Genomic DNA, 20,194 nt, shown 5'->3' with positions numbered 1-20,194 from the left:
CCCAATGCAGTGCATGTAATAAAAAAGAAAAATGAGAAGCAATGGGTGTTTTCATTTTGAAACACATTATCGATAGTGTGATGACTTAGCCCAAACAAATATTTGCTCTGTTTAGTATTTCCCAGTCGAATAGGGCTCCTTGAGTCTTTGATTACAGATTTAGGACACTTTTAATTTGGGAGTCTAGTGCAAGTTCTGATTTACTCAAGAAATGCTCTTCTACGTATCACATAGTTCTGTTCCTGCCTGCATTAAGAGATCATTCATTTGAGTTTATGGAAAACGTTTTAAAAAATGCATCCTGGGCTGAAGTTTGCATCTGTTATTCATTGACAGAGCCAGCATACCAAGAGGCTTGTTCATTTGCTTTGGTCCCTGTCTGTTTACTCTCCTGTACTTAGTAAACTTTAATGTGTATTGCATCCGGCTGGATCACTTATTAATATTGATATGGACAACACTACTGCATTTAATTGAATATGATCCACAGTGCACTTTATTAAACAAACAAATAATACAAGTCTAATGAATTTCTGTATTTAAATCTCGCAGTGTGAGGAGACGAATTAGCCAAAGACTAATCAAAGAAGGCCCTGTGAAAGGGAGACTAGGAGGCCGTTTGCTTCCCTGGTTCCCTTTTCTGAAAACAGAGGTGAAGCTGAAACTCTGCTGTATTATGAAGTGGGGAATTAACTGCAAATAAAAAAGAGCAGACATGAATGAGACACGTGGGTCCTATTAAACTGCGACAGATCTAAATACCACCGCAGTGTGAGCATAAAAATCCAGGCTCCCTTATTAGAGCACTGATGCTCTGAAAATCCCTTTTGTTGAAAAAGCCAGGAAGCAGCCATTGAAGTCAGTCAAATAGACATCCAAATGTTTCATTTTGCTGTGCTTAATAAAATGGTGAATTGCTTCAATAATGAGATGAGTGTGCATGCCTTTGAAGAATTAAGGAGAAATGTGTTTTTTATTGAAGAAAGAGAGACGTGGTATAAAGAGAGTTGTCAGAACTGCAGACCCAAAAGATCTGAGAACTAAAGCGACTGTGTCTGATCCGGGAATTATAAATTGTTGTACAAATGCTGATTCAACCCGGGACCTGATCATTTTGCTGCTTAAACCAAAGGAACAGTGATGACTTTAGCACCTGATCAATAGTTTTCTAGCCTGTTTCACAATGCATGCATGTTCAAGAGGTTCTGTGTTAGAAATCCAGAATCACAGCTATCAGCATGCATGTTCAAGGGGTTCTGTGTAGAAACCCAGAACCACAGCTCTCAGCATGGGAATGGGGCATGTCTGCTCAAGGGGCTGCCTAGAATAGATCCAGCTTAGTGAAATATTAATGCATGGAATGAGTTTCATCTATTCTTCCCAAGAGGTTCACTCCTGGAATTTAGCATGTGTCTAAACTGAATTAAACCTAGCTAAATGAAAATGGTATATTATATACTGCTACAAATACAAGTGTGGGAAATGGGAGCACAGTTCAGCCCCTTCCAGGATTGGTGTGGCTCCTATTCCAATCCCATCCAGGACTGGTGTGGCTCCTGTTCCAATCCCATCCAGGACTGGTGTGGCTCTTGTTCCAATCCCATCCAGGACTGGTGTGGCTCCTGTCCCAATGACCTGAGCATGTAGAGTAGCTGGGGACCACCAAGTGGACTTGGAGTATCAGGGGACAGTGGGATGCTGTTACTGAGGGCAGGAGGGCTGGATGTTTAGCTGAACATGGATGAAACCAGTGCACACAGATACAGCATGAAGGGTCCTCATAGTCTCATACTATGACCACCTTCACATTCCCCGCATTTAAGTGATGCTGCAAGCTTCATACTAAATAGCAAATAGACTGAGTAACACAATTGGAATTATCAGCGCATTAGCGGTTACCATATTTCAGACTTCAAATGTTAAGTCTGAAATATAAAACATAAAAAACTAGTCTGCTAAATTTAGAACCATTTATTAACAGGGTCTGTCTATTTTAGTTTTTCATTTCTGTAGCATTTTGTCATTCACAGAATACATTTTTTTAATTGTTACCACCGTGTGTCAAAATTATAACCTAAATGTAAATATCATTGTAATGTAAATATCTATCACAATTATTTTAGAATAAATTGCAAGCTCAAAACTAGATCCAATAATGAAGCATTCAAGGAAGAGCAGAGAAAGAAGTATCGTTGAAATGTGGCTTACCAAGTCTCTTTGAAATGGTCCATTTCTGGTACAGTCTGTAGCGGTATATTATATACAGACAGACAGACAGTCTATGAGAATGGTTTGAAGACGATGTAAGGCACTGTTTAGACAGACAGGATCAGCGCATCAGGATCCACATCGTGAATTAGCACAAAATCAGAGTCATCTAAAACAGAACTGGACTGCCTGGTCCACCTGAGATCCTGCAGGCCGGGGAGTGTGCACTTCAAAACCATACTGAGATACTGCAAGGGAGTGTCCACTTCAAAACCATACTGAGATACTGCAGGGGAGTGTCCACTTCAAATCCATACTGAGATACTGCAGAGGAGTGTCCACTTCAAATCCATACTGAGATACTGCAGGCCGGGGAGTGTCCACTTCAAAACCATACTGAGATACTGCAGGGAAGTGTGCACTTCAAAACCATACTGAGATGCTGCAGGGGAGTGTGCACTTCAAAACCATACTGAGATACTGCAGGCAGGGGAGTGTGCACTTCAAAACCATACTGAGATACTGCAGGCAGGGGAGTGTGCACTTCAAAACCATACTGAGATACTGCAGGCAGGGGAGTGTGCACTTCAAAACCATACTGAGATACTGCAGAGGACTGTCCACTTCAAATCCATACTGAGATACTGCAGGCCGGGGAGTGTCCACTTCAAAACCACGCTGGGCTGTTGGACTGCCTCTGTTATGAATGCTTAGTAACATGATTAGCAAAAGTTAATAATTTGAATGCATTGAATCCAGTTGACATTTGATGCATTTAATCCAGTGATGTTTGTAAGATGTGTTGATGGGTGCTGATTCATTAGAGAACACTGTGTACTGGGGACTGGAGCTGCTGCTGACATCCCACCTACTTACATCTGAACAATATGATGAGCAATCAGCACTTGATTAAAGAGAGGGGAGAAAAACTCTGCGTTTTGTATCTTTAAATAGACATAAGGCTAGCTGGAAAACAGTGCATAATAACCAATTGCAACATGCAGAACAACCTGACCTCACACAAAAACAGCCCACTCAGCCGGAGTAGCACAAGTCCATACTGCCACCAGCAGACAGGTAGAGGAACAGCTTTGCTGTGAAATCAAACCCACCTGCCTGCTATATACTAACAGCAGCGTTTAAAGGTATGCTTTTCCGGGTGGTCACACATAGCATTCCCCTGCCTCCAAGCAGACACTGACTCACAGTGAGGAGAGTGAATGATGCAGAAAGCTTCCTGCAGAGGGAACGGGTTTCCGTGACTCCGCTCTCTGGAGACAGTGTACAGCAGAGCTCTGCAGTTTACCAAGCCTGCTGCTCAGTGATCCTACAGAACCTAGCTGTGCCTCACCATGCTTTCTGCACAGTGATCCTACAGAACCTAGCTGGGACTCACCATGCTTTCTGCACAGTGATCCTACAGAACCTAGCTGTGCCTCACCATGCTTTCTGCACAGATCCTACAGAACCTAGCTGTGACTCACCATGCTTTCTGCACAGATCCTACAGAACCTAGCTGGGACTCACCATGCTTTCTGCACAGTGATCCTACAGAACCTAGCTGTGCCTCACCATGCTTTCTGCACAGATCCTACAGAACCTAGCTGGGACTCACCATGCTTTCTGCACAGTGATCCTACAGAACCTAGCTGTGCCTCACCATGCTTTCTGCACAGTGATCCTACAGAACCTAGCTGTGCCTCACCATGCTTTCTGCACAGTGATCCTACAGAACCTAGCTGTGCCTCACCATGCTTTCTGCACAGATCCTACAGAACCTAGCTGTGCCTCACCATGCTTTCTGCACAGTGATCCTACAGAACCTAGCTGTGACTCACCATGCTTTCTGCACAGATCCTACAGAACCTAGCTGGGACTCACCATGCTTTCTGCACAGTGATCCTACAGAACCTAGCTGTGCCTCACCATGCTTTCTGCACAGATCCTACAGAACCTAGCTGTGCCTCACCATGCTTTCTGCACAGTGATCCTACAGAACCTAGCTGGGACTCACCATGCTTTCTGCACAGATCCTAGAGAACCTAGCTGTGCCTCACCATGCTTTCTGCACAGTGATCCTACAGAACCTAGCAGTGACTCACCATGCTTTCTGCACAGTGATCCTACAGAACCTAGCTGTGCCTCACCATGCTTTCTGCACAGTGATCCTACAGAACCTAGCTGTGCCTCACCATGCTTTCTGCACAGTGATCCTACAGAACCTAGCTGGGACTCACCATGCTTTCTGCACAGTGATCCTACAGAACCTAGCTGGGACTCACCATGCTTTCTGCACAGTGATCCTACAGAACCTAGCTGTGACTCACCATGCTTTCTGCACAGTGATCCTACAGAACCTAGCTGGGACTCACCATGCTTTCTGCACAGTGATCCTACAGAACCTAGCTGGGACTCACCATGCTTTCTGCACAGATCCTACAGAACCTAGCTGTGCCTCACCATGCTTTCTGCACAGTGATCCTACAGAACCTAGCTGGGACTCACCATGCTTTCTGCACAGTGATCCTACAGAACCTAGCTGTGCCTCACCATGCTTTCTGCACAGTGATCCTACAGAACCTAGCTGTGCCTCACCATGCTTGCATGGAATTCCTTACTTGCATTACAGTACGCTTTTCTTTGAATTAGCCAAGGATACAGTGTATGAATTAGCCAGGATACAGTGTATGGAAGTTTCTTTTTTTCTGCCGTTTTCTAAGCTGGAGTCAGGATATTCACAAAGATCATCTCTGAACCCTCTGAGCTTCTTCACACTAGATTTGTGACGCTGACAGTCTTGTTTTCCTTTTATAATAAATGTGCAAATTGCACACTTGGGACAAGCTTTGTAAACTGAGACCCTGTCTCCTTGTTAAACAAAGTGGAGTCAAGAGCAAGGCCCAAAAGTTTTCTATTCCTCCTGGAGTTCATTCCCAGCAGCCTCTATTCATGCCGACTACTGCCAAAACAGCTGCCTGGTTACTGCTGTGCTTTTAAAACGTTTCATTACTCGCAATGTGAATGCATTTATGCAGACAGGCTCTTTCTCGTTGACACAGCAGTCATCGCTAATTTACAGCAGGTCTCAGTGGGTCGCAAAGGCAGGTTTTACACAATTCCTGCAATTTCCTTTAATAGATACAACGGCTTGCATTTTATTTTTCTTTGTGCTGTAAATTGTTGATGCTCACTGCCTTAAATGATGTGTAGGAAATAAAAGATTTCATAAAATGCAACACATTTCAGCTCAACCAGACTAATATTAGAAATCGCATTTCATTTCCTCAAATGATGTTGGGACGAAAATACAGCAGCAACAGCCTTTTGCCTCCAGGACAGATTCCATTTCAGTCAATGTCAGGCAGGCTCTCTCTGTGGGGAGGCATGGAGACTGACCTGCCCTCCTCTCCTAGGAGCAGGCTCTCTCTGTGGGGAGGCATGGAGACTGACCTGCCCTCCTCTCCTAGGAGCAGGCTCTCTCTGTGGGGAGGCATGAAGGCTGACCTGCCCTCCTCCCCTAGGAGCAGGCTCTCTCTGTGGGGAGGCATGGAGACTGACCTGCCCTCCTCTCCTAGGAGCAGGCTCTCTCTGTGGGGAGGCATGGAGGCTGACCTGCCCTCCTCCCCTAGGAGCAGGCTCTCTCTGTGGGGAGGCATGGAGACTGACCTGCCCTCCTCTAGAAGCAGGCTCTCTCTGTGGGGAGGCATGGAGTCTGACCTGCCCTCCTCTCCTAGGAGCAGGCTCTCTCTGTGGGGAGGCATGGAGACTGACCTGCCCTCCTCTCCTAGGAGCAGGCTCTCTCTGTGGGGAGGCATGGAGGCTGACCTGCCCTCCTCCCCTAGGAGCAGGCTCTCTCTGTGGGGAGGCATGGAGACTGACCTGCCCTCCTCTAGAAGCAGGCTCTCTCTGTGGGGAGGCATGGAGTCTGACCTGCCCTCCTCTCCTAGGAGCAGGCTCTCTCTGTGGGGTGGCATGGAGGCTGACCTGCCCTCCTCCACTAGGAGCAGGCTCTCTCCGTGGGGAGCCTCCTATTGCCAGTGCTGAGAGGCTATAGTGTCAGCTCCATGGAGGAGCAGAGGAGTCAGCATTCTTTCAGGAAACCTTCTGATTCATCACAATTTTGAACAAATTACTTAGGTAATTAATAATTGCTAGCTATGCTGTCTCCGATGTTGTTTAACTGAGTGGAACATTTAAATATTATGAATATTGTATTCTCCAAGCATACAAACTGATCCTTACCCTTACACACACACACACACACACACACACACACACACACACAGTATAGGTGTACCCACACATTTATGTAATATATATGCAGTATAAAAAAAGAACTTACTTGAATTTAACAATGCTGCTAGTGCATCTATTGCTGCCCTGCAAAAAAAAGATGATATTAATTATTTATATATATATATTTCTATGGCTGCTGTTAACAAAAGCATTTACAGAAAATCTAAGAATCTTCTCACGCCTTCTATTCCATCCAGGAATGCTGGCGCTGCCTTGGCAACATTTCAAAGATTCTGTCAGCGTTCAGTGTTCACTCTGTAACACTTCAAGTTTCCAGCACCATATCAATTATGTATAAAAATGCACTGTTAAGCAAGTTGTAAAGTCATAGAAACACTGACACACTGATGACATTTTACCATCCGTTTGTAACAAAAACTATCTCAGGAATGAACTCATACACTATACAGTATTACTTCATATTATATCATGCATGTAGAAACAGATCAATAGCATGAGAGTGTGTTTATTAATAGCAGAATCACATTTTAAATGCTACTTGTATTCCTAAGCATTCAAGCGTGTCATGTTAGTAAATAAAGAGAGTGCCGTGTACATATTTCAGATTCTCTTTGGTGAGGAACAACAGTGATGGAGCTTATATTGATGAGGTGAAAGACAAACACACATGGTTTGATGAATGAAATAAAGCTAATGCTGTAACAGGAAATCACTCATAATAACAGTTTACCTCTCAAGCCCCGGGGTGAAGTTTGAATTATGATGTCACTGTCCCTATAGCGACTTGTAAAAACTACCAAACAGGAAAGCAAACAGCAGCGGCGATGAATAACCCTGATGGCTCCTACCACTTTATGCAGCATTAACGTTAAATAATTGCACACAGATAGAATCGTTTTTTATCCGGTACTTTGTTCAATCTGCTAAAAGGATAGCAGTGCTATAATTAAAAAGCAGTCTTAGGGTAAGATGTTTCTCGCTAGTTTAATACCATTGCAATGGTTTTTATTCCACACAGATCATGTTCCTTTGTCTTTTAACTTGTTTTAAAATTGGGTCAGATATCACTTTAACAACAGCTTCATACACAGTGATTAATCTTCACATCCTTTGAAAGCCATTACGTATTACCAGGACTGATTTGTAGTCCTACATTACACTTGTATGAACACATGCATTATGCATTCATACAAAAGCACATTACCAATGCATAGAAACTCACATCAAGTGCATTATACCACAGCTCTACATTACACATTCATGTTGTGTGTGTGCTAATGGCAAATCCATCATGGTATACCTCGCCCCCTCAACAGCATTGCAGGAACTCAGTACAGTAAAAGGAGGAATTCAGTGTTTTTTCATCAGGAAGACCACTGGACCGATCCAGACTGGATGTTTAATTCCTGAGCCCTCCTGAGCCTCTCTGCGGGCAAAGCCTTTAAAGAGATGTTTTTCTTTCAGGACAGTGCTAGTTAGACTTTACTATACAATCCCATTATCTGAAGGTATCTTCACTTTCAGGACAGTGCTAGTTAAAGTTGAGACGCATTTCTGTGTGTTATACATGGGGTGCACTTTCTCTGTATTAAATGATGGTAGAAATGTTAGAAGTGCTTTTACCTGTAAATAATGACCCAGAGCGTGCTTCTACCAGATCCCAGTGGGAGGGGCACTCAGGGGCAGGGGGCTGGTAATTGACAGGGGGTTTGATAATTGGCAGGGAGCTGGTAATTGGCAGGAGGGTTGTAATTGGCAGAGGGTTTGTAATTGGAAGGGGGTTGGTAATTGGCAGGGGGGTGTAATTGGCAGGTGGTTTGTAATTGGCAGGGGGTTGGTAATTGGCTGGGGGTTGGTAATTGTTAATTGGCAAGAGGTTGGTAATTGGCAGGGGGTTGGTAATTGGTAATTGGCAGGGGGTTTGGTAATTGGTAATTGGCAGGGGTTGGTAATTGGCATGGGGTTGATAATTGGCAGGGGGTTGATAATTGACAGGGGGTTGGTAATTGTTAATTGGCAGGGGGTTGATAATTGACAGGGGGTTGGTAATTGTTAATTGGCAGGGGGTTGGTAATTGGCATGGGGTTGATAATTGGCAGGGGGTTGATAATTGACAGGGGGGTGGTAATTGTTAATTGGCAGGGGGTTGGTAATTGGCAGGGGGTTGGTAATTGACAGGGGGTTGATAATTGACAGGGGTTGGTAATTGTTCATTGGCAGGGGGTTTGGTAATTGTTCATTGGCATCTCATGTGTATCTTTCAGCAGGTTGAAATGCTTTCCAGATTAGAAGTACAATCGTCGAGGGATGCGGTCCCAGGTATGTGCTTATTGTTGTTTTTCCTCCAACCGTGTAATTTGTGCAAAAATCCCCAACAATGCAAATGTTAACAGCAGCTAACTTCCTTTTTCATTGTCTTCTCTTTCAAATAAATGACCTCCTCAGGGTAGCCCCTAACAGAGGCTAATTTCAATTTTCTTTCTAGGGAGATTATTCATCAATCAATGTGAGACACTACTGCAAGTGTAACAATACGTTGAAGTAACGCTACGATATGAACAAGTTCCACATTCGATACATAGTACTGGATTACTTTGAACAGATGTGTGATAAGATAAAAATGATCATTAATGATAGTCTAATTAGACAAAAGGCCAAAATATGGTGGAACCCGTATTGATTACTCCCAGGATCCCCTAGTGCCTTGTCTGCAGCCCTGTCCTTATTTATTACTTCATCATCCACTAAACACTTAGTGAATCACAAGTAGCTGTGTGACGCTTTTGCTTACGGATCAGGACACACAACCTCTTTTTCACAATGCCACCATTTAATGAATTCCCATTGTGTGGAGTAGAGAGAGAGGGAGCTTTGATATGACTTCAGTAAAGAAAAACAGCAGAGAAGGTATGTAAACAGTTAGGTGAACATAGTTGTATTCCAGAGGCAGCCTAAAATGACAAGACCAGATTGATCTGAATTCTTCAATTTAAAAAAAGCAGCCTTCAAATCTGCCCAAGATGCATTTCTTACACAGATGGTTGGGTGAACAGATGATAGCTGGCTAAACCTGACTCCTGCGCTGCCATTTGTCACAGGGCTACTTGTTAGACTGTTTGGAGAAACAGCTGTGTGTTTTTAGAACTGGTAATTTAACAGCATTTGGATTGTTTGGCAGAGACCATTAGGTTGGTAATAATCATAAATAAATATATGCACATCTGCCAGTGGCAACTGGAAGAGACTAAACCTTCTGAGAGAGAGAGAGACAGAGGGAGAAACAGAGAGAGAGAGAGAGAGGCAGCAGTAAACAGCTAGGCTGCTGAAGTGTCCATGGCAGGTCAAGCTTTGTTTACCAGGCCTTTTTCATAACTGCCATTCCAAACATTACAAAAGACAACTAAACACAAAGGCAAACAAAGCCAGCTCACAGGCTCACAGCCAGCCAGTAACAACTTAAATAACAGTATTTTATTAATCTTGTGCATCAAAATAGAGCCCTTAAAAAGTGATCTGGCAAGACAAGACAGGCGGGTGTCTGGATTGTCTCTGTGTTGCCAACCTGCTTCATCGTGGAACGATGCCATTAATACTGAAGTGTAGCTTCTCTTATCGGCGAACCATTCGCTGTCTTATCAAGCACTGAGTGTCATCACTGAAGCTGTTTGAAGGACTAGAGATGGCATGGGTGTGTGTAGACCCCGCAATGCATAGAAGCTTCCAGAAGGAACGTGTGCTCCTCATAATGCAAATGCAACAGTATGACCTGGATAGGAGAGGAGCAGTTTTTGGACCTACTAAAATAAATAACATTAAAAAGCAATTTACAGCAAGAGGGATAAACGTGATCACGCGTTTGTTTATTACTGCACTTTGGAGTATTAAAATGCAATTTCAACTGTTTCTGAGTGTGTTATACCACGTTAACAAATTATGAATTCTACAGAACGCCTAAGAAAGTGCCATTTGAATACTACATTTTCCCAGACTTACTATCCACTGATTAAGTGCAAGAGAACATTTCTCTAGAGCTACGTCCTACTCCCCGCTTCCCTGCTTCACTTCTGCAATGCTGGCTATAATTACATAATCATTGCTAAGTTTCTAGAATTCACAGCATTTTGTTCCATATGCAGTGCACTGCAGTGGAAGGGCTGTGAATCTTGGCTATGAATAAAGTGATTATTTTGTAGATGAATCCAGTGTGCATACGAGGTAATCCAGAATAAATATGCAGTGATAGTATGATAGCCTCAATGCTGAACCTCCACCTCCAATAGAGGATTATCTTTGCACTCAGGTGCCCTTCTGTGTGGGTTCAGCTGGAATGATTAGCCCAGCAGAGCTATCACAGTGAAATGTATAAACTGAAAAACATGTCTGTTTGTGCAAGGAGTAACAGGAGCAGAACTGTGACTCACAGAGCAGACAGGTTTGAAGGGGGGGTGGGGGGGGTAGGAAACTTGTGTCTCTACAGTGAAAACTACCTTTGAGGATTGTAAACAAATTGGATGTCAATCTTCAGATGAAGTGTGCACAGAAGGCTTAAAACATGGAATAAAGCAACAGAAAACCACAAACAGACAGCAAGGAATTTAGTGTAAAACTGAACAGCCCCTCGTCTTCCACTCCTAAACTCATTTAAATAACCTTGAAAGGAGCTTGGGTAAGTTTCAGTGAAAGCTAGTTCATCTCCATATCCACCCTGGGGAGTGGAATTTTCTGAGGAGCGCATTTAATTACACAGAATTACCACGTTTTTTTTTTTATTTCCAATGTGGAAATAAACAACTGCTCGAGCTATAACATGTTTCAGGAGGGCCACAATGTCCTTTTGGTGCTGTGGTGACCAGAATTGCACACTAAGTATTCTAAGTGCAGTCTCACCATTGCATTATACAACCGCATCATAAGCTCCTTGGACTTGTACTCTACCCGTGTTTTGTTATAGTCCCAAGCATTCCGTTTGCCCTTTTGATTTGCTATGCCATTATAGTGTCATAATTGCAATTGCAATAGCACAGCTCAGTGATTGTGAATAACAGTTCCTGAGCAGTTATGTGTTCTAGTTTAATGAGCTGTAAGTGCAGTGGTGGAGAGCAGACCTGCTCATTCCAGCTCCACTTCAAGGCATTGCTGAATGCGAAGGACTGCTCGTAAATACGGAGCTGCATTGTACTTTCTCATCCCCTCTATAGGTGGTTCATCTCATCCAGGTTAAGGCATAGGATGTATTTGTTGCAGAGTTGGTTGTCACTCACACAGAAAATGATGAAATCACATGATGTACTTACTTGACCATGCGTGTGTGTTTCTTGGTGTGGGGAGCGATGAGCATAAACTGAACCTCCAGAGCTCCATTTTTACCTAGCAGGGCAGCTGTGGAAACTGTAATTGAAAAAGAAAGAAAAGTTCATTAGTTTGGTTAATGACCATCCGGAACAGTTCCAGGGCTGTGGATGGAAATAAGGTCGCTCAAGCCTCTAATTCTATAGTAATGCTACTGAATAATACAATACCCAGCTACAGTTAAACATATAGAGATGAGTTAAGCAGGGCATATAGATATACAGACACATATATTCTGGTAGTAGGCTTTGTTTATTGATTGGAATAGCGGTGGTTTTGTGTTTGCTAAGCCCAATGTTTGCTGATGTGTTCTGGTGATAAAGTCCCTCAGATTCTCACCGCAGGACGCATACACCCTGAGCAGCCACAAGCAGGCAACGGCCATCTTCACATCACTCAGGCTCTGTCTCAGCAAGTCCAGGAGCAGAAGAACAGCCCCCGCCTTCTCAGCTTTGTGGCCAATCTTCTTGTCTGTTTGGATAACACAGTTAACAGTATATCACTGTACAGAAGACAATACAGGGTTAAAACAAAAAAAAACATATCAAAAAATAAAAGCACATTCTAGAGTTTAAAATTACTCATTTTAATGGGACATGGCTTGATTTGAAGAGTGCACGCTGCATTGTGCACTCGCAGACACACACACTCACTCACACACACACACACGCTCTCGCACTCACACATAAAAACAAGACCAGCTAATCTATCTCTCAGACTTGGCAAAGCTGATGCTCACACATGACAGTAAATCAGCAGCTCAGTATAAACAATTACACAAATCCAGCAAGCACAGTATTGTATAAACACACACCTGAGAGTCAGTAGAGAGAGTCTCTGCAGAGAGTCTCTGCAGCTCAGTATAAACAATAACACAGATCCAGCAAGCACAGTATTGTATAAACACACAGCTGAGAGTCAGTAGAGAGAGTCTCTGCAGAGAGTCTCTGCAGCTCAGTATAAACAATAACACAGATCCAGCAAGCACAGTATTGTATAAACACACACCTGAGAGTCAGTAGAGAGAGTCTCTGCAGAGAGTCTCTGCAGCTCAGTATAAACAATAACACAAATCCAGCAAGCACAGTATTGTATAAACACACAGCTAACAGCTATAATAACAGCATTGCCTGAGACCGAGTGGTTTGATAGTCTAATGAGCGGAGTGTACCCTCTAGTGCTGAAGCACGGTACTGCATGCTGCTGTATGCAGAATGGATAGCCATAGTTTCAGGCTGCTCTTAAATACACAAACACTGTGCATGGGCAATGAGTGTGCTGCCTCTAATTCAAGAATGAAACTGGCACTGCCCCCTCTCGGTTTACAGATTGCAAGCAAAGGCTTACCTCTGTGCCCAACCTTGGTGAGGAGGTGCAGCAGAGGCACCAGGATGGTGGAGCTGGGGGAGGGGCTGCAGCCTGTGTTCACCAGGGTCCTCAGTAGAGCCTCACTGCCTCCCTTCTTGATCATGTAGTGGATCCTTCTGTCAGTGCCTGGAAAACACAGAGAAACAGACGGAATGAGCTCAGCAGGCCAGACAGCGGAATGGCAACGTTTTAGAATGCTTTCCTATGGCTGGTAGTTTCTAATAATAGCCTTCATTCTAATGCTAATAAAACTGCTCATCACGTAATATTAGAGGTGCACTGTGAACCCCCGGGAATGTCACACCCAGCTAGAGACTCAGGCTGCAGAGAGAGGCAGCCTGTGAACAACAGGAAATGGGGTTTGTCATCACGTTTGTGCCACAGGGACAATTCCTCTCATACTGGACAACAGTATCGATTTTCTCCTTTCATGAAATGGAGCCATTGTGGCAAACATTGAACCCAGCTGAAAGCAGACAGGGTGTGATTGGGACCTGTGCTCTGCACCTCAAACCTGGGGTGAACCACCTCCCACCCCTGCTGTTAGCATGCTCAGGAATGGTTCAGACAGGCTGGTTATGTGAATGAGGTTCAGACAGGCTGGTTAGGTGAATGAGGTTCAGACAGGCTGGTTATGTGAATGAGGTTCAGACAGGCTGGTTATGTGAATGAGGTTCAGACAGGCTGGTTATGTGAATGAGGTTCAGACAGGCTGGTTATGTGAATGAGGTTCAGACAGGCTGGTTATGTGAGGTGTGAGGTTCAGACAGGCTGGTTATGTGAATGAGGTTCACACACTGGTATATTAATTCTAGAACATGCTGACAGATAAATGATGAGCAATTAGTTGTTAAGTCATCTAAACACTTCTGACGTATTATTCTGTCCTGTTCCTCACCAGCAGACAGCAGCTCGTCCAAAACATTGAGAATATTCAGAGTGCTTTCACTGTCACTGGCATCCTGCAAGAAAACATTGAGAATATTCAGAGTGCTTTCACTGTCACTAGCATCCTGCAAGAAAACATTGAGAATATTCAGAGTGCTTTCACTGTCACTGGCATCCTGCAAGAAAACATTGAGAATATTCAGAGTGCTTTCACTGTCACTGGCATCCTGCAAGAAAACATTGAGAATATTCAGAGTGCTTTCACTGTCACTGGCATCCTGCAAGAAAGAGAAGGAAGGCTGTCTCAGTATAATATCAGTGTGCAAAATACACATTCTTTTTGTCAAGAGCTGCATGAAGCATCGTCTTCTTTACAGTATGAAGGAGGTTTTTTTTAAAATGTGTATTATTAGTATTAGTGGCTGTCAATACATCGTACATTTCTGTTACAATTGCCTCTTATCCTGCAATTTTCTTTCCACCTTTCTTCAGAAGGCAGCTATTATGGGTTACTAAACAGTGCATTGTGTCCTTCAAAGAAAATATGTTTTCACAAAGAATGGGTTGAAAGGTGTAACGAGAGGAGTTGTTTTGAAGGCAGTTGTTTTAAAAGTGGTGTATCCACTGTGAATTACTTTGAACACAGATGAAATACTTTGATTTGCTTATCTCACAAAAAATTTGCAGTTCAACAGATACTAATTCAAATTGAAAATGCCTTTTTTTCCATTAAATCAAGTTAGTATTAAAAACTAAATTGACATTCAGATAGGACAAGGAGCAATTGACTCGTGAATTCGATGACTGCGGTTTCTTTGACAAATCCACAGTTTTCAGTTGAATTGGAAAATCAATCAAAGACTGGCACAAAAGAGATATTTAAAATAAGTAGTGTGTGTCTAACACAGATCAAGATTAGTTAGGCCACCCTAAAAAAGCTGTCATTAACCTTATAGACTCCACATGTACACTGACCTCAATGCAGCGCAATGTAACAGCAGCTGGAGCACAAGTCTGAGATTACCCCACTCATAATAGCAGACGCAGTGCAGTTCCCATGCTGGCAGACCGATTTACAGCAGCTTTCACTGCAGTGTAGCTGCGCTTGTTTTCAGATCAAATGACAACTGCAATCAACTCAGACCCCCGAACAGTATCAACAAACGACTTGCGGCGGGTGTTTTCTGCAGAACAAACTGTACACAGCTGTCACTTCTTATTTGACCTAGCGGTTTCTATTGCTGCCTTCCAATTGCACTATTAACACACTGCCTGCCCTGTCATGGGTCCCTGACCCGTCAAAGGCACCCCGGTGCTCACCAGCACTGCCTGGAGAGACATGTCACCCACCCAGCCTGACACCTGCTCCCCAGGGCCTGTCACAGCTAACAGATATACTTTAAACAGCCTGTTAGTGCAGGGCACACTGGAAAGATGGCTGTACTGTACTATCACTCTGGATCAGTAAAAGGAAACGGGGTGTCCACTGAACACTATAACACCTGGCTCTGTCCCAGAGGGGAGCAGAGACTCCGAACCTCCCTCTCACCCCTACTAGGGTGCTCCCTCCAAGGCAGGGCAGCTGAGGCACCCGGGGAGGTAAAAGCATTTAAAAAGTAGCACCATGATAAACAGCAAGTAAAAAAAGGGATTACTGTATTATTATTTAGGAAACTGTGATTTGTGTTGCCGATGTGAATGGCAGCTTGTTTTGTTTCTATGTTTTATAAAGCTGTTTGCCAAATGAAAAACTCTGTGACACGTGTCCGGTATTGTTTTATACTGTAGCAGCTCTCCAGTGTTTTACTGAATGCATGGATGCAAATTCACAATACGGTAACAACACCAATACTAAATCAATCAACTGTTACGGTTCATTTTTAAAATCAGAACATCTACAGATTAACCGATAAATGTGTGGATTTACCAGCTCAGCGGTCAATGTATAAAATAACTAAGGAGGTAATGCTACAGCATTTGAGGTGAATTCAGGAATAAAGTAGCATCCGGGAGCTCAATGGCAAAAAATATTATTATTATTATTATTATTATTATTATTATTATTATTAATAATAATAATAATAATAATAATAATAATAATAATAATAATAATAATAATAATAATAATTCCTGTAAGATCTGTTATGCACAAATGTATTCGTTGAAAAGTAAGCAGGGTTTGTTAGTTATTTATCTCTCCTTTTTTAATGATGTAATCTAAATGTTTCTCTCCTTTTTTAATGATGTAATCTAAATGTTTCTCTCCTTTTTTAATGATGTAATCTAAATGTTTCTCTCCTTTTTTAACGATGTAATCTAAATGTTTCTCTCCTTTTTTAACGATGTAATCTAAATGTTTCTCTCCTTTTTTAATGATGTAATCTAAATGTTTCTCTCCTTTTTTAATGATGTAATCTAAATGTTTCTCTCCTTTTTTAATGATGTAATCTAAATGTTTCTCTCCTTTTTTAATGATGTAATCTAAATGTTTCTCTCCTTTTTTAATGATGTAATCTAAATGTTTCTCTCCTTTTTTAATGATGTAATCTAAATGTTTCTCTCCTTTTTTAACGATGTAATCTAAATGTTTCTCTCCTTTTTTAACGATGTAATCTAAATGTTTCTCTCCTTTTTTAATGATGTAATCTAAATGTTTCTCTCCTTTTTTAATGATGTAATCTAAATGTTTCTCTCCTTTTTTAACGATGTAATCTAAATGTTTCTCTCCTTTTTTAATGATGTAATCTAAATGTTTCTCAGCCTGGGTTCTGTCTGAGTTTAGTTTCTACCAAGGTTCATCCTGTTTTGTGAAGATGCACTTGAGTTATTGTGATAATGTTGCTGTGGTAATGGAGGAGGGCGTGCTCACGACAATAAGGAAACTCACTGGTTTGAGTACCATTATAACCCTCAGCAATGATTACTTTGCCACTTGAATGGAGGGAAGCAAACAGCATGAGTTAGAGAGGGCTCTGTCTTTGTATTAATGATCTGACGCTCGTTAATCGTGTAAAACATGTCTGCTTAACTTCAAACGGTCTCATTTGGGACGTGCTCAGATTGAGAATAGGGTTTCCCTGGGCTCAGTTGGAGGGTTTGGAGTTTTCCTTTGACTCAATCCCCAATGCCAGTGTTCATGTTCTCACAGTTTCTTATTGCTGCTCCTATTGCCTGTAAAGTCTCAGTCTGCATTTTCCATTCACTTTGGCACGGCCAGTACTTCGTTTTTGTGCTTGTGCTTTGGATCTGTGTGTGTGTTGATCGTGCTGAGCACTGGTACTTTTGAAATCCCATTTCAAGCACTGGCAGCTTGCATGTGGAGCAGGTTTGCCACGGCACCCCACAACATCAGACCCACAATACAATCACCTGCTGACAAAACAATACTGCTCTTTATTTTGTGAGTGGGAGGAGTCTGATGACTTCAGGACCCAGAGCTGTGTGAGTTTGCACTTTGCACAATCACTGCAAATATTTCCAGTATCTCTCAGCTAGAGGCTTTGCTCCCTGTTTATACAGTGTGTCTGCTGCTGAATACTGAACACTCAAAACACAATGAGAGGCTACATGGCTTTTGCTCTGCGTATGTTTTTCACATGAAAATAATATCTGCACGCATTGTTGGCTCAACTCTTATCGCAATTTATCATGAGCAGCAGAGGCGTTTAAAATGGCAGCAGCAAAAGACACATGGAAATGAAAATATGCGGGGAGGCAATCTGTGTTATTATAGAGAGCCCTCACTCTCTCTTCTTCAGTACAGTCAAAGCATGCATTTAATCCAAACTCCCTCCCTGCAATCTGTGTTATTATAGAGAGCCCTCACTGCCACTCCTTCAGTACAGTCAAAGCATGCATTTAATCCAAACCCCCTCCTTGCAATCTGTGTTATTATAGAGAGCTCTCACTACCACTCCTTCAGTACAGTCAAAGCATGCATTTAATCCAAACCCCTCTCCCTGCAATCTGTGTTATTATAGAGAGCCCTCACTCCCACTCCTTCAGTACAGTCAAAGCATGCATTTAATCCAAACCCCCTCCTTGCAATCTGTGTTATTATAGAGAGTTCTCACTCTCTCTCCTTCAGTACAGTCAAAGCATGCATTTAATCCAAACCCCTCTCCCTGCAATCTGTGTTATTATAGAGAGCCCTCACTGCCACTCCTTCAGTACAGTCAAAGCATGCATTTAATCCAAACCCCCTCCTTGCAATCTGTGTTATTATAGAGAGCTCTCACTGCCACTCCTTCAGTACAGTCAAAGCATGCATTTAATCCAAACCCCTCTCCCTGCAATCTGTGTTATTATAGAGAGCCCTCACTGCCACTCCTTCAGTACAGTCAAAGCATGCATTTAATCCAAACCCCCTCCCTGCAATCTGTGTTATTATAGAGGGGTCTCACTCCCACTCCTTCAGTACAGTCAAAGCATGCATTTAATCCAAACCCCCTCCTTGCAATCTGTGTTATTATAGAGGGGTCTCACTCCCACTCCTTCAATACAGTCAAAGCATGCATTTAATCTCAAACACTATGAAAGGCACAATATAAAATAAATCTTGATTGATTGATTATTCAGCAGTTTAATTCGACTTTATGAAGCAAAATGAATGAATTCTATAGGGTGATGCAAGACGTGTGGTCATATCTGTAGCTTGTAGTGCACTTTACACCGTGTGGCCCTGGTCTCACCTGGCCAGTCCTGACCAAGGAGCTCGTTATACAGGCCAGCACTGCTGTTACTTCAGAACAAAATTGAGTACAGATGAACTGGAAGCACAAGTCAACTACATAAATGGAACGTAGGAACTTTCAGCTATTCTTAAATTATTCTTCTGATTATTATTAGGATTTTTTTTTTTTTTACTCTATTTTTTATAACAATGTAATCAGCAGGATAACTACATAATGTACCTCATTTTTCAAGATGTTACACTCATTTCTTTTACTCCTATGATACAATATAATGGGTCCAACTGCACTGTCAATGTTGTGGTTAGGGTTTCCACTGAACTAAGTCATTACTATAGTTATTTATTGAAAATACAATGCAGCTCTTTGGAATACTAGCGATAACAAACTTTATAGTGTAAGTAATTGAAATGCAATAGAAACAGACATATTCCCTACTGTACTCTTTGAAAGGATTTCTCTTTTCATATCCAAGCCACACTTAAACATACTGACAACAGTTTAAAATGAATACTTATCATGAAGACTAACAATGCTAGGGTTAGGGAGCAATAACATAAAGTGGAATGAAACCTGCTGAATTACGTCTCAGTCCTGAAATTCTAGGCGATGCAGCACTTTTGGTCGTAGCTGTACAGCGTTCTCAGGGTTTAGTTGAAACCCTTTTCACATCGACACGGGTGCTGAACAGGAGAATGCTCCCTCTCCCCGCTCTCAGCTGGTGTAGTTAGTGGCTTGCCGGGACAGTAGAACATGCTCACAGGACTCGCAGTCTCCTACCTGTAACGTTGAGAGCAGCACCTCCAGTCCACTGGGGCCTGGGCCCGCCATGGCCGCTAGCACTCGCTCTGTACAGACACAATAATCACAAAGCAGATCACTTTATATCCAAACCATGGGGCAGAGCTGCTGCACACTCTCAGGACAATTTAAAAAGAAAGCCCAGGAGGGGAGGGGAGGGGAAGAGGGGGGAGCCTGCAGCCTGTAACTCTATCTCCAGAGATAAATTCATCAGCCCATGTGTGCCAGGACGTTGAGGCGAGTTTCCTATATAAAGAGACTGACAGACCTGAGGGACTCTGGAGAGCAGAGTGGGTGGATTGTGGGACAGGAGAGGGGTTTCAGTGATCTGCAGTATGTGTGTGTTTCTGTGTGTTTTTTTTAAACAGTCCTGATCAATACATGCATTCAGGCCTGCACTTCAGTAATTTCCCAGGGTTCCATGTTTTTTTGTGTTTCTATTTCTGTGAATCAAGTTAAATGTACACACAGGGGCCTTTGTGCTCTGGTGTTAAGGGAGAAAACTATTTTAAACGGGTCAGTCAGTGCTGTGATAGGAAACACAATAATGTGCACTGCTCTCAAAGTATTGAGACACAGGAAGTGTACTACTTTTGTTTTCAAAATGTTTGTGTGTGTGTGTGTGTATAGAA

At 42.6% G+C, this 20,194-nt stretch overlaps 1 protein-coding gene across 2 annotated transcripts in view; it reads right to left on the bottom strand.

The window, feature by feature from the left end:
- Positions 1–19,708, bottom strand: part of LOC117429368 (cytosolic carboxypeptidase 4-like) — a 92,460-nt gene extending 72,752 nt beyond the window's left edge. The window contains exons 1-6 of one of the 2 annotated variants that reach the window (XM_058999248.1): positions 19,542–19,708; positions 14,081–14,144; positions 13,162–13,308; positions 12,154–12,285; positions 11,760–11,853; positions 6,551–6,588 (exon numbers count right to left, since the gene is read on the bottom strand). In XM_058999248.1, coding sequence (XP_058855231.1) covers positions 6,551–6,588; positions 11,760–11,853; positions 12,154–12,285; positions 13,162–13,308; positions 14,081–14,144; positions 19,542–19,592 — 526 coding nt within the window. In that variant the 5' untranslated portion in view covers positions 19,593–19,708. The remainder of the gene's footprint in view (positions 1–6,550; positions 6,589–11,759; positions 11,854–12,153; positions 12,286–13,161; positions 13,309–14,080; positions 14,145–19,541) is intronic. The other variant, XM_058999247.1, reaches the window with a different exon arrangement.
- Between the last annotated feature and the right edge of the window lie 486 nt (positions 19,709–20,194).

This window comes from Acipenser ruthenus, chromosome 24 (genome assembly GCF_902713425.1).
Source record: "Acipenser ruthenus chromosome 24, fAciRut3.2 maternal haplotype, whole genome shotgun sequence".
NCBI classification, from domain to species: Eukaryota; Metazoa; Chordata; class Actinopteri; order Acipenseriformes; family Acipenseridae; genus Acipenser; species Acipenser ruthenus.
Note: the sequence above shows the minus strand (reverse complement) of the source record. Positions and strands in the feature narration are given on the sequence as shown.